The sequence below is a fragment of the Salvia splendens genome, chromosome 4, assembly GCF_004379255.2.
Source record: "Salvia splendens isolate huo1 chromosome 4, SspV2, whole genome shotgun sequence".
Classification (NCBI taxonomy): Eukaryota; Viridiplantae; Streptophyta; class Magnoliopsida; order Lamiales; family Lamiaceae; genus Salvia; species Salvia splendens.
The window spans coordinates 38043345-38059958 of NC_056035.1; the positions used below are offsets into that span (position 1 = coordinate 38043345).

Consider the following 16614-nt stretch of genomic DNA (forward strand, 5'->3'; position numbering starts at 1 on the left):
AAATCACAGTAAAAGTGATGTGTTTGGTGAACAATAGTGAAGTAAAATTAGAATAAGAGTGATGTGTTTTGTGAACAAGAGTGAAGTGAAATCACAGTAAGAGTGATGTGTTTTGTTAACAACAACGAAATAAAATTATGCTAAGAGTGATGTGTTTTGTAAACAAGAGTGATGTGTTTTGTGAACAAGAGTGAAGTAAAATCTGAGTAAGAGTGATGTGCTTTGTGAACAAGAATGAAGTAAAATCATGCTAAGAGTGATGTGTTTTGTAAACAAGAGTGAAGTAAAATCTGAGTAAGAGTGATGTGTTTTGTGAACAAGAGTGAAGTAAAATCTGAGTAATAGTGATGTGTTTTGTGAACAAGAGTGAAGTAAAATCTGAGTAAGAGTGATGTGTTTTGTGAACAAGAGTGAAGTAATATCTGAGTAAGAGTGATGTGTTTTGTGAACAAGAGTGATGTGTTTTGTAAACAAGAGTGAAGTATTCAAAATCCACTTCAATTTGACAATTTCTGCATTTGACAATTACACCAGCCATATACCTATTTGTGAACAATACCTACTGCATCCAGAAACATGTATTCTGAATTCTGCCAATAAGTTCGAATTTTTTTACTAATATTTATATATACATAGGAACAGCCAGAAATTTACTAACTTAGCAAACAAATTATCCTAATGTTCACCAAACTACAATCGCAGTGCCCATTCATGCTTCAGCCTCAATCTAACCCAATAAATGACACATCACTCTTGTGGCGAAGAGTGATGTGTTTTGTGAACAAGAGTGAAGTAAAATCAGAATAAGAGTGATGTGTTTTGTGAACAAGAGTGAAGTAAAATCAGAATAAGAGTGATGTGTTTTGTGAACAAGAGTGAAGTGTTTTCTGAACAAGAGTGAAGTGTTTTGTGAACAAGAGTGAAGTAAAATCAGAATAAGAGTGATGTGTTTTGTAAACAAGAGTGAAGTAAATAGCAATATTGATATGTTGAGCAACAAATAATGAACTCACTGTGACATTTCATCAAACACATACTGTGCTCATATTAATATACATCTATTCTTCTTTATCTTACAATGAATCTAACCAAAAGATTTATAGGAAAAAAAAACAATAACAAAATTCACTTATATTTACAAAGTCTTCCTCTCTAATCGATTCTCATTTCCTCGACTTCAGTGGCAGCAACACACCGCTACCTCGGCGGCTCAACCAGACTCTCCATGTCGGAGTTCGCCGATCAATTCGAATAGATGCTATTTAGATTAGATGAATAAACGTGATACCCAACGACGGCAAGCAAGCAAAGAATAGCTGCACCAGATGAAAATACAACCTAAAAACCATTAAACAAACTCAAAATCAGTTCAATCAATAAATAAAATAGTCATGAAAGAGATCGGCGGTGAAAGCCTCTAGAATTGTCTGATTCGCCGTGAAATACAGAATTTGTTAGAAATCGCGCTTTGAATTTGGGAGAGATCAGCGTTGAATTCCGAAAATGCCCTTGGGCTATTATTTTTTATAAAAATCTGCAAGATTATGTAAGCCATAAGATTAATTTGGAGTATTAAGATGTGTGGCTGAGATTTGTTCTCTAGTTATACACTTAAGATTAGTTATATCTTGATCACTCCCCTATATATATATATATATATATATATATTTGAAACTAGTATATTTATTAATAAATTGAACTACAATTACTTCTAGAAATTCGAGAGATAAAATCATAAAATTCTTATATTTCCACGTGAGATCAAGATAGTTGTGGGCTACTGATTGTGTAATAGTATATACATTTAATGTAAATGTAGATACGGAGATAAAAACAATGATTAGGTGGCCTATATGTTGGATACTTCCTTTATGAAAATATAAACTTTTAAGGCCTTCACAACAAACCGGGATTTCGGATGTAGTGGGAACACCAGCCAATAATGAATTTCATGTCTCCCAAGGATAATTTCAAGGGTCGCCCACTTCTATAATTGTTGTTAACGCTTTAACACTCGTGCTAAATTCCTTGCTTATCTAATATCAATACAAAAATATTCGAATATTGCATATTAATATTATAATTATCAATTGTAAAATTATGCGCTACTGCGTGCTGAATGTTGCATATACCCACCTGGGTGCGTATTATCGTGTCTGTTACACGCATGGCACGGCAGGGCGGTTGACCAATCCTAGCGTAACATGTGGAATTTCCTTTATTTTAATATTCAAAACTTGATTTTGATTAAAATATGCTAATTCTAAAAACTTTAAATAAAAAAACTATTTTTTAATTATTAATATTCATTTATGAATAGTGCATACTCTCGTTGCCTACTTTATTTTCCTTTTGCCTCTTTGTCACATTCTTATCTTTCATCTTCAAATTCTCAACAGTTAGTGAATATAAGCTCAAACCAATCACTTAACTTAAATAAATGAATAAAATGTATTACCCCATAACCAAATTAAACTAAATTTTAAAGACAAAATAAATATTCTGAAGCATACGTTAAATAAGATTAGTGCTCACTATTAACTAATAATGCTTGTAAAAAATATGTAGCATATATTTATCTAAACCTATATATATATATATTAAGATTATAGAAATGGATTTAGTTGGCGTATATGTATGTATGTATCTGGAAATGGAAATTGCGGTTTCTTTAATCAAAGAAGTGATAAATAAAATATTCCCTAGAAGAATTTATCATCCAACAAATTCTTTTAATTGCATTAATGACCTTGAAAACCGTGCAACATAAGGTGAATTAATGATTAAAGCTATAAAGGCCTGAGGACAAAAAGCATTCATCAAAACTTAGCTGATTGAATTTATCTATATGGTATATATAGGTTTTCAATTTGTTGGATCCTATACGTTCGTTCCGCGTAGGCTTCTCTTTTGCAAGCTATTGTATACAAATAATTTAGTAAGTAGTACTCCTAATTACCAAACTATATAACTAATTTAAAATAAAAAATGACATGGAAACAAAGTAGAAAACGAAACAAAGTAGAAAAGTAGGCATTATTTGAGGGTGCATGAGCTTTAATGTCGGTTACTTTTGCAAACGAATTCTACATAACAATGCATAGAAACAATATTAAAGTGGCTCGATAATGAAAGCTCACTCAAAGGAAAAGCAAAAGTAACCCATTCTTCTTTGACTGCTTAATCACACTTCTACAAAAATTGCATATGTCATAGGAGTGTATATATATGTATGCAAATGCAACTTGATAATAGCAATCATTAATCACAATTAAACCTTTTGCTTTCACACCGTGACAGTGAGTATTCATATATTAATTCCTCCCTTTCCATGCTTTTACCCTGCCATCTCTAAAAAACCCTAACCCCATACCCAAGATTTCCCTCCTTTTCCCTACTTTTTTCAAACTACCCTCCAAATAAATATCAGCCCCTATTGCAATACCAAAATCAAGAAATGGGTAACTGCCTGTTCGGCGGTATGGGAGACGGCGTCGGTGGCGGCGAAGTCATCAAAGTGACCACCGCGAACGGGGGCGTGATGGAGTTCCACGCCCCTGTCACGGTGGAATCCATCACCGACGAGTTCCCAGGCCACGCCATATTTCGGAGCCAGGACCTCTTCTGGAAGCCGCTCCTCCACAGCGATGTCCTCGCCGCCGGGGAGTCGTACCACCTCCTACCGCTACTTGAGAGCAGCGGTGGGAAGGCGCGGGTGGGGCACGTGAGGGCCAACAGCGCACCTCCGCAGCAGGTGGGGTCGGCGCAGTACAGGATGTCGGTGGACAGCAGGGGGTTGGGGAAGAGGACGGCGGAGGAGGCAGGGGCAGCAGCGCGGGAGTTTTGGAAGGTGAAGCTAGTGATCAGCACGGAGCAGCTGCTGGAGATACTGGCGGAGGAAGGGAAGACAGAGGAGCTGATCGAAAGCGTTAGGACAGTCGCAAAGTGTGGGAGTGGGTTGGGAGGATTTTCCGACCATTGGAGCCTTTCCAGTAGCAAGAGGAGCAGGAATGCAGCTTCTTCCAATAACGATAGCAGCTTGTTAGAGTTTTGAATTATCTTCTTTTTCTTTTCATAAGTTTTTTTCTTAATTTCGTTACCTATAGTAATTTTTTTTTCTCGTTCTGTATATCTTCTACGTTTCCACTATCCATTAACTTAGTTCTGTCATGTTACTTTTCATTTTTAATTTTTCAGAAGGTAACTAAACCTATTTTAAAAGCCATATAACAAACTACCGGTTAACCGAACCGTGCTTTACTACTTTGACCCACTCATATACAAAGGACCATATTTGTTGCAAGGATACATAATTAAAGGTTGGTGACATATGTTTACATGTAAATGGATGCCATTACTAGCATCTTAGCAGATGAAAGGTTGAGCTCTAGTGAATACGAAAACGCCACCACCTCCAACCGCACTGCCCAAAAGCATATTTCTGTCCAAATATGACAGGTAGTACAGTCCACCAACACATCGACTGCATATCATCTCTGTATTAGCTAAACTATCTGTGATTATTATACTCAGAGTAGGACAGCATACCTCGGGGAACTCGGCCTGACAGGAAATTGAGCCTTGAAAGATCTAATAAACTGCAGGTCTAGAAACAAGATACGAGACCATGGTCATTCAACTATAGCCTTAAACATGTTCTACGACAAATACTTGGTGCTACTTCAAGTGATTTCTCACCCACCCTGATGGCCGTGTCAGGACAGGACCGCACATTATTTCATGACAAAAGTTACTGAAGAATCTACAAACTGAATGTTGCGGAGGATTCCTTTTGACAATATGATTTAAGAAGAAAATATGCTTAATAACATCAAACTAATTACTAGTATTGATTCTGAAAACTGACCATCATAGTAATCAACTTTGTGCAAAAGCATAAATCGACAATGTTTAGTATGGTAAAATAACTCTGAACTCACATAAAATGATTTATACCAGAATATCAAGCCATGTGTTTAGTATTTACCTGCAAACTCAAAAATGACCGTGGCAGTATTGCTGGAGCTAGTAGCGCTTGTAACTCTTCACCAATTTTTAAGTTTTAGACAGCTATCTGTTATATAGTGAAACATACAAAAATCATATCAAATTTTGTTTATGCTACAGTCATCTTGTTCTGCCAGTCACTTACAAAAATCATACTAATCCAACAGCTGATAGGTCAGAAAACAAAAGTATAACTACTATTTACTTACAGAAATGGTGACACGGTTAAATGTTTAAAGTGTCGGAAAAGGAATCATTATAGCCAGATTTGCAATTGAAAGTATGGAGCTGTGTACACCACATGACTAAATACATACCTCTTGAAACTCAAGATAGATGTTTCGAACAGAGACCGTGGAAAATTTTGCAGACACGATCAGAGTTGCACCTTCATGCTCCTGCACCAAGAAATATATGCATAGACATTCTTAAATTACAGTTTTAAGAGTATGACACTACATAATATTCCAACAAAGATAGTGTGTTTAAGATATATTAAATCTCATAAAAAGGAGTCAAGGAAGTAACAAATTTTCTTGGTTTAACCAATAAAGATAGTGTCTTTAAGATTTAATTCCTGCTCAAAAAGTATTGGGGCTTTCCTGATGAGATAAAAATATATTATAGTAGTGAATAATTAGAGATTGAACATCCCAAGCACATGCTGCTTATAGCAGATTTGTCGGAGGAATCCTACCCTAACAAGGATAACCAAACATATAAATGCCTAATCAACTTTGGTAAGTTAAGTAAAATGCTAGTAATAACTAACTAATAAGTAGCAAACAGTAGTAAGCATTCTTGCTAACAAAGTCATCAGCAGCTTAAACATTAGGCTTCAACTGGCATCAATGATAAATCGGACCATCATAATCGTACCACAGGTCACAATAACAGCACAGGACTCTAATAATTTACACAGTAAGGTCCACAAGAGAGGCTGTGAATATTATTGAATATATTAACAATCTTAAGTCTTAACCAACATTTAACAGAGAGACTTCAACCAAGATGTTGACTGGAAACCAGAGGATGATTTTTTTATAATATTCATGAAGAGGATCTTATTATAAGGATATGGAAGAATATTCAGGAGACAACTACACAACAGAGTAACTAGGCATCATTGTACCAACAGAATAAATAAAGTGGCAGAATTTAGGCACAGATGGCAATTATTACTCCCTCCGTCCCATAGTATATGTCACACTTGGGAGATGGCACGAGATTTTAGGAGACGTTATTTTGTGTTAAGTGGTGAGAGAAAATATAATTTTATAATTGATGTGAGAAGGAACTTTTTCCAAAAAAGGAAATGTGACATCTTTGTGGGACAAACTAAAAAGGAAAGTGTGACATCTACTATGGGACGGAGGGAGTACTATTCTTTGAGGTCCTGAAAGAGCTTATGATCAAGTTAATGCGAGTTACTAAAAGGATAGATACTTATTTCAGCTTAAAGGCAGACCATAGAAAAGATACAGTTAATGGTACGGAATCAGGGTCTCTGATGGTTGCAACGGTGACCGAGAGTGTACCTATGCAAAACGAACTACTTGCAGGTGGAGAGATGGACGAAGAAGAAGGAGAAAATAGAAATTGCATTAATTCATAATAATGGAATCATACAATGTAGCGTGTACTTATTTATAACTAATAGAGAATAACCGTGGTTATTAGCTCGACAACACTGCTAACAACCTCTAACTTTCTTGCAAGTTGGCGAAACCATGAGCTCGATCCCCTGCTACGCACACCTGCAGATATAATCCTCTACTACTAGTGCATGGGTGTATGTTCCACATGCAATTTATTCCTAATACTCTTTCATGTACCAGTTAACTGCAAAACTTTCGCAATTGGGGATAGCTAAATGTATGACATATATGCAAGTATATTTATAGCATTATAGGATCATTCCCAAGAAAAAAAGAGAATAATAACAATAAGAAGAAGCACCTCCAACAGATTAGGTATGCTCCATCTTACAATATTCTGGACTACACCTTCCTTGGATTGATCATCGCACTCAAACTTTTGATATATTTGATCAACCTGTTGACGAAAGCAGCTAATATTCAACATACAGATCAGGAGACATACAAATGAGCATAACTAGCTACTACCTCAAAGAAAGGGAGAGTTGCGGCAGACTGAAAGAGAATGACAACATCAGATGCGGACGCGTACTGCAAGCGCCATGTGCCATCCAACAAACTCAACTGAATCGGCTCCCCTGCATCAAAACTTTCAACATTCACCTGCCAGAATACACCACATTCGATTAATTAGGTATAATTATGCATATGTAGCATCCATGAGCGATAGGGTATATAACCCCTAAAATGTAAGTGCAAACAACAAACAAGGGCTTCCTCGATGGCGGAGCGTTGAAGGGGCGTAGCAGTAAGGCCGCGATTGGTGTCGGTAACAGCTCGCAGCAGTTCGGTCTTTCGATTCTCTAATTCAATTTCAGATTCCTGGCCACAACTACTTCGACTAAGACGAGTGACTAAACGAAGGAATAGTGTAACTGTAAAAGAACAGACGACACTGAAGGAAAACTAAGGAAATACCGTGGTAACGGCGGCGGCGGAGAAACGCAATCGAGAAGGAATTCTTAACCTCTGTGGAACTGCCGGTGAGAATTTTGGGTTGAAGGAAATGAGAGGCCGGGAGAATTGGACAGTTGAAGTTGCGGCATCCATTTTAGATGACAGTTGAATAACTATGATAACTAGCTTTTAAATTCTACTACTACAAAAAAATAATTGTATCTTAAAGAAGAAGAGAAAAACATGACATATGAATTCCTATTAGATGAGGAGGTAGTACTTTTTTCAATTGAATACATAATTATGAAATTATGTATTGTATGTTGATTTTAGTTTCGATGTATAGTTTTTATTAAGTAGTAGTACTAAGCTTGGAGTTTTATAATTAGCGTACATGGGTGTAATGTAAAAATAACTCAAATTAGAATTACAACATTTTTCCAATCATATGCAGTCATGTGACATATATAAGCAACAAAACAATGTTATTAAGTAACAAACTTAGTGGATGACTTAGATGAGCGGATTGCATAAAAGATTATTTATGTTACATTAAATACAATTTATTTTGCATTATAGACTAAAATGCAAAATAAATTGCATGTAATGCAACACAAACTATCTTTTATGCAATCCGAGGTATTTCTTATGTGTCATCCTTTGTTGTTTAATATTGTTATTATGTTGCTTATACCTGCTACGTGGCAGTATGTAGTTGGAAGGATGTTGTGACTCTAAGAGCATCCGCATCAGTGGGCGTCTCGGCGGACATCAGACCGGCATGCCAGACGTCTGCGCGGGACGTCCGCCATTAGGCGAGTGACCGGCGGATGCGGACGTCGCTTGCGGACACCGGAGTTCCGCGGATTTCCGACGACGTCCGCCATTGCGGGTTCCCGACGGACGTCCCAATTTTTAATAATTTTTATTTAATGAAATTATCATTGCACTTTCTCCGTCCGTATTCGTGTCGAAATTTTAATTCCGGAAATTGTTTAATTTGGTCAATTTGTGAATTTTTATTATTGTGGATGTCCGTCAGGATGTACTTGGGGATGTCCGACATTGTGCAGTGGGATGTTTTTATGACGTGGCAGTGCAGTGAGAGGTCCTTATGACGTGACATGAGGTGTTTTTGGGAAGTCCGTCAGGATGTCCGCCGGGACATCCGTCCCACCGTGGATGCTCTAAGGGTGAAAGGATACTAGTACTCCCCTTAGTATACATTGATAAATTTTGAATATATTTTGCGAAGAAGAGAAGTTAATCTTGTCGAAATTCTCTTGGTAAGAGGATCCGCAATAGGGACGGATGTCCTGGCGGACATCCCAAACACCTCATGTCACGTCATAAGGACATCCCACAACACTGTCACGTCATAAGGACATCCTACTCCACAATAGCGGACATCCTCAAGTACATCCCAATAATCAAAATTCACAAATTCACAAATATGCAATTTTACGGAATTAAAATTTTGATAAGAATACTGGAAAAATGCAACCATTTTATTTTTTTAAAAAAAACATACATAATTAAATTTAAAAAACACATAGTTAAAAAAAAATACATAGTTAAAAAAACACATCTCAAAACTTCGACACACGCGGCCCCCGCCTCACTCCTCGTCGTCCCCTTGGCCAGACCCGTCGTCACTCCCGGGCAGGGGTGCGAGACCCAACTCGAGCCTCATACTATCGATGACCCTCTTCAACATCTCCTTGTATAAGGTGTCAGTCGTCTCCCGCCACTTTTCTATGGTGTCGAGTAACGTATGATTGTGCTGCATGCGCGCGAGGTGGGTGAGTTCGGCATTGTCCTGGCTAGGAGATGCCGATTGGACCTCGTGGGACCCGCTGGCGCTTGCCCTAGCCGTCCGCATCGCGATCTTTTGCCCAACCGGGCGACGGCGGTGGGAAAACGATGGAGGGGTCGAGATCTCTGCGACGGCTTTGGGGAGGTCGTGGGAACCGACACTGCTGCTATACTCGCCGGAGGAGTAGAGCTTCGTCCGCTTCGGCCAGCCATCTTTAACGCCCGCATAGAACTTGGCGGAATCCTGTAGCACAAGATAGACATCCCAATATTTGAAGACGCCGAACTTCTTCTTCTTGACGATGAACTGCTGCATGGACAAACTCTTCACATCCTCCATGGACATGCCGCTGGTTGCCGTACGGACGTTGTTTTCGTAGATGCTGGTAAATCGGGTGAGCGATCTCCTCAGCCGTTCCCACTGTTTCTGGCATTGCTCTCCATCGTGAGGCTTCCCACCTGGCAGGCTGAATTTGATGTAGTTCTGGTTAATGCGCCACCACATCCTGCCGATAGTCTGGTTAGCCCCAATGTAGGGATCCTCGACTATACTCATCCAGGCCTTTGCCAGGGTGACGCACCCTGCCTCGCTCCAGACGGTCCCCTTTCCCTCGCCGGCCTCCTCCTCCTCTCCCTCGTCCGCCGTCCCCCGCTCGTCGATGAGGACACGCGAGGACTCACTAGTGCCCTTGCCCTTCCCTTTTCCCTTCTTCTTCGACTTCCCTACCGCCGATGGTATCTCACTGGGAGACTCCCTGACCGGAGATATCCTCAACTCCTCCAAAGAGAAAGTCTCAATGCCGATGAACTGAGTCTCAAGTAGAGTACTTTGGGAATCACTAGATAATAAATCCATGTAGGCGCGATACACATTGTCCCCAGGTGATTGGGGGACCTCCACTCTGCTACCCCCTGCAGCAGCAGGCATGCCCTGCATCATCCCGGACATTATCATCCCGGGCATTATTCTCCCCATCACGGGCATCATTTGGGGCACCATCTCTCCACTCCCCCGGGCATTTGGGGCACCATCCAAGGGCACACATCGCCGGCATTTGGGGCATCATCGCTGCCATTCTGGGCATCATCCTGGGCATCCCTGCAGTTCCGCCGGCGTTTCCCACACCTCCAACGGGGAACGTCGGCGTTTGTGACTAGTTCGTGGCGGGAGAATCACTGTCATGCTCCATTTATCTTCACAAGAAATGAAAGTTGAGAGAGAGAAACTCGTTAATACAAGTGGTGCGAATGAAATGAAGTTCAACGAGCCGTATATATAGAGTTTTTTTAAAAAAAATCGAAAAATGGGACACCCATCACCGCAATAGCGGACGTCATGACGGACGCCCGGTCACACCCGCGGACGACCTCTCGTCAGCAAGGGACGTCCGCGTCCGCCTCTTCCGCCGCAATAGCGGACGTCCGCTATTGCGGATGCTTTAAGTGAAGTGCATAGTTTTTATTGATAATAATAGTTGTAATTGCTTTTATAAAAATTGATACAATAAATTTATATTACATATCTTATAAATTTATGAAATCGATTGTGCAATAATGTAATATAGCCGATTTTATATCTACTTTTTTTAAAAAAGAGGTGATCGTTGGGCCTCTCTCCTAATGTTATAATGATATTCTTCCCTTTTTATCCCATTCTTTAATCCCTCATTATCGATTTTCCAATTTTGTTCTTTATCTTCTATTAATACCACTGTTACTACTTGTTATATTACTTCAATGGCAATACAATTACAATCCACAACTTCTTGCATGCCACCACTCGCCCAATTGAATTCTGATATGAATCCATTTCTACTTAATCTCAGAGTCTCCTAAATCAACAAATTGAAAAAATTATTATTGATTGACGCAACTATAGAGAATCTCTTAAAATAGGCGCACAAAGCCATTTACAAGGATCAATACATGTGGGAGACTCTAAATGGCCACCGAAAATTATGACAATATTGATAAGACCATCCACTACGTGTCCCGCGCCAGGCTCGCGTCTCGTCCCGGAGGGACGGGTCCTCCGCGGGACGCGTTGCAGCGACCATCCCGTCCCTAGCCCGCGCCCGTCTCGTCCCGTAGCCCGTCTCGTCGAGACACGGGACGCGCTGTCGCGCCACGCGCCAGCGACACGAGTCTCGTCCCCATGCGTGCGTGACGCCCACTCGCTGGCCCGCGAGTGGGCGTTGTCACTGATGACGCAATAATTCATTTTTTTTTAAAATTCGACTTTTAATAATAAAAAAAATTCAAACGGTAATATTACCGTTAAATTTTTAATTTCGTTTTTTTAATTTTTTTTTATATATTTTACTCTATAAATAATCCTATTTCATACTCATTTCAAACACAAACACACATCTATTCCTCTCAAATCCTCTCTATCACTCCAATTTCCATTCATCTTCAATCAACTCAAACAAATGGATCCTTTTGAGCAAATGCGTCAATTAATGGAATTTTTTAGAATTTTATTTATGTCTTCGTTTTTTTTAATTTTAAGTTGTAAAGTTGTTTTAATTTTAATAAAGTGTGTTTGTTTAAATTGAATTGGGTTGAAAAAAAATATAAATGAAATTGAATGAATAGTAATTAAGGGACGGTATAGAGACGGTTAAGGGACGGAGCGTTGCAGGTTCCGTCCCTTAGTTAAGGGATGGATGAAAAAAGGATAGTGGGGCCCTCAAATAGTAGTTAAGGGACGGTTTAAGAGACGGTATAGAGACAGCGTAGTGGATGGCCTAATACTCAGTGGCTCGATACTCATTCATCAATGACGCCGAAGACATTTTCACTTTAAGTCAACCAAGTAATAACCGTCAGATAAGCAAAAGCGGCAAAACAGGTGACAAAAGGGAATGTCACGACAACGGTATATAGTTGAACCGAACAGATGATTCTATTACAGAAGTATATTTTTAGAAATTTTATTATACAATTTTGAATTTTAATCATATACAACAAATTTTAAAATTTTAATCATTTAATGCATCCCCAATCCATTTGAATTTCAAATGGAGTAGACTAACTTTCATCGAGATATGCAAAAAACTTTAATCTTAATACGAGAAATTCAAAAATTCATAAACATGTCTCCAACGAACCAAGAAATCCGATGCTTAATTTGCAGAAGAAGCTGTATATATTGAACTAGTAATAGTATAGATTAATCAAAACAAGAGAGAAGATGATGAAGATTCAAGAACAAACAGGGCAGAGCACCAATCCATTCTCATTACAATCACCACATTTAACCACCACACTCCTGACCCCAATCCCACACCCTTCCTTCACCAATTTACAGCTCCCATGACAAGTCGAGCACGGGAAGAATCCGGCGCCGCCGCACCCCTCACACGCGCACGCGCCTCCCAATTTCGGAAGCCCCTGCACCAGAGCAGCAATGAATCCCTTATCCACAATACCAATCACCTCCTCCGCGCCACCGACATACCTCCCCTCCACAAACAGCCTCGGCGGAATGCAGTGATCCGCAGTCTTCCCCTTCACCAGCTCCCTCAACTCATCCCTAAAACCCCTGTGCATCGAGATGTCCCTCTCGCACACCGGGATCCCCAGCCCCCTGATCGCGGATCTCACCGCCTCGCAATCCTCGAACGTCTTCCTCACGCCGCGCAGGCTGGTGGTGTAGAGCACCACCCGCTTCTCCCCCCTTGGCGGGCAAATTTTTTCGAAATTTTCGAGGAAATTGTTGAGATTTAGCGGCGGATTTGGGAGATTAGGGTTGGCGTTTTCGTCGAGGTCGGACATGAGGTCCCAGGCGTTGATGGTCTCCGGAGGGAGGGGGTCGGCGGGGGGAGGGTCGAGGGTGTTGAGGAGGCCGTAGGTGGTGGAGGTGAGGGAGACGAAGTGGTGGCTGAAGCCGCCGATTTTGGGGAATTCGTCGTCGTGGGTGAGGAGAGTCGAGGAAACGCAGCCCATTGTGTTGGTGTGATTGTGAATGAGAGATTGAGATTGTTGAGAGGATTTATTTGAAAAGGGTGGAGAGGAGTGAGTGGAGATTTTAGCGCCCAAACTCTTTACTTTATTTTGAATATAAACAGTGAGATGTATACTACACTACTACTACTACTAGCCTTTTACTGTTTAATTTCTTTCTCGTGCTTGCCAATGGCTTTAATTATCAATAATTAATATGAATCTTAAAGATTTAAGACACATATATTTGCCCCGAACTTGCTCTTATAAATATTTCAACAACCCAAACAAACTCAACAAGAAATGAAACAATAAAAATGGTGGAAAATGGAGAAGGTGAAGGTGTTATGATTTAGATAGATGCTTGGAACCTATGGACCTTCTACAAAACAATGAAGACAACCCAAGGCAACTTTCACCAAAACAAGAATCTAATGGCTCCACAAAACTAGCAACACAAGAACTAGAATTGCATACCTTAACATTCAATCTAAGCCCGGCAATAGATTAAAATGCAACCACAAGAGATTTTGATAAATCTTCAAAGATGAAGAGGAATGCTCACAATGGAGTCTTTGATAAATCTTCCTCATTCGATCTCCGATTGAGGCATGCAAGATACCCACGCGAAGCTCTTTCGACGATGAAGACAATGATGGTCTGAGGAGAGGATTTGGACTTTATCTTCATAGGCAAATTCCAGTTTGAATCAGACCTCCCAATCCGGCTAGGCTCCTTGCCATGTCTCCACCCTCTTCTCGGACCCCAATCAACCCCTGACCCTCGACATCGTTGCATTTTATGATTGTGAATACCTGGATTCACATCAATAATACAGCCTAATCTTAAATTAATAGAGGGATAAGATCTATACTTATTTCTCTATTCCATGCAGAGTTGATCGTTTTTTAGTATTGGATGTCCAAGATGTGTTTTTTGTGTTTCACAGTCACATACCCTTTGCCAAATTTTAGCAAACTTGAATGGCTTTTAGTTATCCTTTTCATACAATGTACATAGTGAATTTCAGATTATCTACTAACTTTACTTATTACTAGTATTTCTTATCATTGTTGAGGATTATGCAAAACTTTTAGATTTCCGGATTCACTCGGTCAAAAAATTAGAGACTGAATTTTTTAAATGTGCCCAATAGAGCAACTTTCGGCATATTAACTTGTCTGATTCAACAACTCTCTCCAAAGAGCTTTTTTTTGTTGATTTCCAACAATCGGATTTTAAATCATATACTACCTATTTAGTTTTCTCAAGGGTGTACTACACTCGTACGCCGGAGACATGCATTTTAGATATATTAGACAATCAAATCGTAATGTTGGATTTGTTCACCGAGTATGGATGTATGGGACATATGCATCTTAGGGAGAGACGATTGGACGTAACTTAGAGTGGCGCCTCTAAACGATATATGGTATGTTTGCAATAAAAAATCTCATTTTGGACAAATGGACCACACTAAATCATTACATTAAATTGATTGAAAATCAAAGGATATCCGAACTCCGTCCACTTCTATCTCCATTAGGGATCAATCACAAATAGTTTCCCCTCCAATAAAACCCCGATTATCTTTCCATGCTTTGAGCAAAGCAAACACAACCAAAGGCACGTAAAGTTCATTTATATTCAACAACCTATAAAACTTTAGATGATCACATCTCCTTCGCATAAGCACTAATTCAGTTGATTACAATTGGAAAATAAACCTTGTAACATCTTGTTTCTATGCAAACTCTTGAACTCAAAAAAGAACCACCGAGTCAGAGTCGGTGAATTTTTGAAAACGATCAAGTGGACTAGTAGTTCTACAAGTCTCATATTTTTCAGAATTTTCAGTTCAAGTGTCCATCTTTTGGGTGGCATATCTTCCTCGTTTGAACTCGGATTTGTATAGTTCTCACTTTCTCCTTCAAATATTGATCCTACGAGCCTCCATTGGAGCTCTGAGTCAGAAGATATGCTTCCTTTAAAACAACCCTTTGATAAGCTAAAATCTGGAAAAATCCTCTCTAAATTTTACTTGTCCAACAAACCCTGCTTGAAGAGCCATAACTCCTTCGTTTGAACTTCATTTCAACTGTTTCAAATCGGATGACGAACCCGATCTAATTTCCCTCTTGAGCCCCATCGGAGCTCAGTGCCAGATTTTGTGATCGTTGGTCCTTACACTAGGCTCTTGTGATAACTGTTCCTATAATTCGTTATGATGATTAAAAATGCTTCACAGATACTAATATACAGAATCTTCTTAACAATAGTTATATAATTGAAAAATATCTTGTTATATTTTCAAATAAAAATAGAGAGAAATTAGAGGAATTAGATGCATAGAAAATAAAAATGATAGTAGTAATAGAATAAAATAAAATGCACAAAACTAATAAGTATTTAGGTGTGGTAATAATAAGGAGGCATGCACGTGTGTAACCAAATTACTACAATAGATTCACTATGATGCATAAAATTTGATAGACAACGATAAGCAATTGATTGTAAATTTGTAAAGAAGCTATGATTGGTGACAAGATTTTTTGTAGTACTTATTAGTTGGTCCATTCGCCATAGCAATAACCTGAACCGGCCATTTCGTTGTCAAGTTTGGTGTTATTAATATAGTTTGTACGTATGCGGTCACTCTTGATGGACCGATTGATAGTAGTCTATAGACTATAGTGTATTTATTGGGTTTCCCATTATAACTTCTAAGTAGCTTATTTTGAATATATAAAAAATTAGTTAACTTTAATGGATTCTATCACTTTACACAAAATACAAATTTTTACTATTTTACATGCTCAATTCGTACAGACCATAGAGTCTATTTTATATTTTGATCTCATATTAAAATCGTTGGTATGCTTGAACGAAATGAAAACAGAATGGCAATATCTCCATTCATTCTCAATCCTATAGCTGGTGGACTGGTAAAGTGTGTTACTAAATATAACTGCTTAAGGCATAACATAATCCGTCAGCAAAAACCAAGCTAACCAAAAATAAAAGCTCAATACTAAAGCAACAAGCCTACTAACACTACAAAAATCCTTACATCACGCAACAAATATAATAGCAAGAGAAAGAAAAGAGCAACAAACATAGAAATAAAGACTTAGTCGAGCAGGCCTAGGATTTCACCACGAATGCAAATCCAGAAGGAGCCAAACATGTAACACAGAACAATAATTCACCGAGCTACAACCAAACAACACCAAGACCGAGTGATGTAGTATTGGAAGATAAGACTTGGAGATTAAGCAAGTTATATTTT

At 39.1% G+C, this 16614-nt stretch overlaps 2 protein-coding genes and 1 pseudogene across 2 annotated transcripts; 1 reads left to right on the forward strand and 2 right to left on the reverse strand.

The window, feature by feature from the left end:
- The first annotated feature begins 3044 nt into the window (after positions 1 to 3044).
- Positions 3045 to 4129, forward strand: LOC121799872. The gene has a single exon (XM_042199383.1). The coding sequence runs from the start codon at positions 3458 to 3460 to the stop codon at positions 4052 to 4054; it is 597 nt and encodes a 198-aa protein (XP_042055317.1). The 5' UTR covers positions 3045 to 3457; the 3' UTR covers positions 4055 to 4129.
- A 98-nt stretch (positions 4130 to 4227) lies between these two features.
- LOC121799871 lies at positions 4228 to 7755 on the reverse strand (annotated as a pseudogene).
- A 4754-nt stretch (positions 7756 to 12509) lies between these two features.
- LOC121800100 (uncharacterized protein At5g39865-like) lies at positions 12510 to 13397 on the reverse strand. Its single transcript, XM_042199665.1, has one exon. It carries the CDS (start codon positions 13326 to 13328, stop codon positions 12585 to 12587), a length of 744 nt encoding a protein of 247 aa, XP_042055599.1. The 5' UTR covers positions 13329 to 13397; the 3' UTR covers positions 12510 to 12584.
- Between the last annotated feature and the right edge of the window lie 3217 nt (positions 13398 to 16614).

What these genes read in the sequence shown, in the direction of transcription:
- LOC121800100 (XM_042199665.1), bottom strand. Translation starts at nt 13,328, where the DNA reads ATGGGCTGCGTTTCCTCGACTCTCCTCACCCACGACGACGAATTCCCC.
- LOC121799872 (XM_042199383.1), top strand. Translation starts at nt 3,458, where the DNA reads ATGGGTAACTGCCTGTTCGGCGGTATGGGAGACGGCGTCGGTGGCGGC.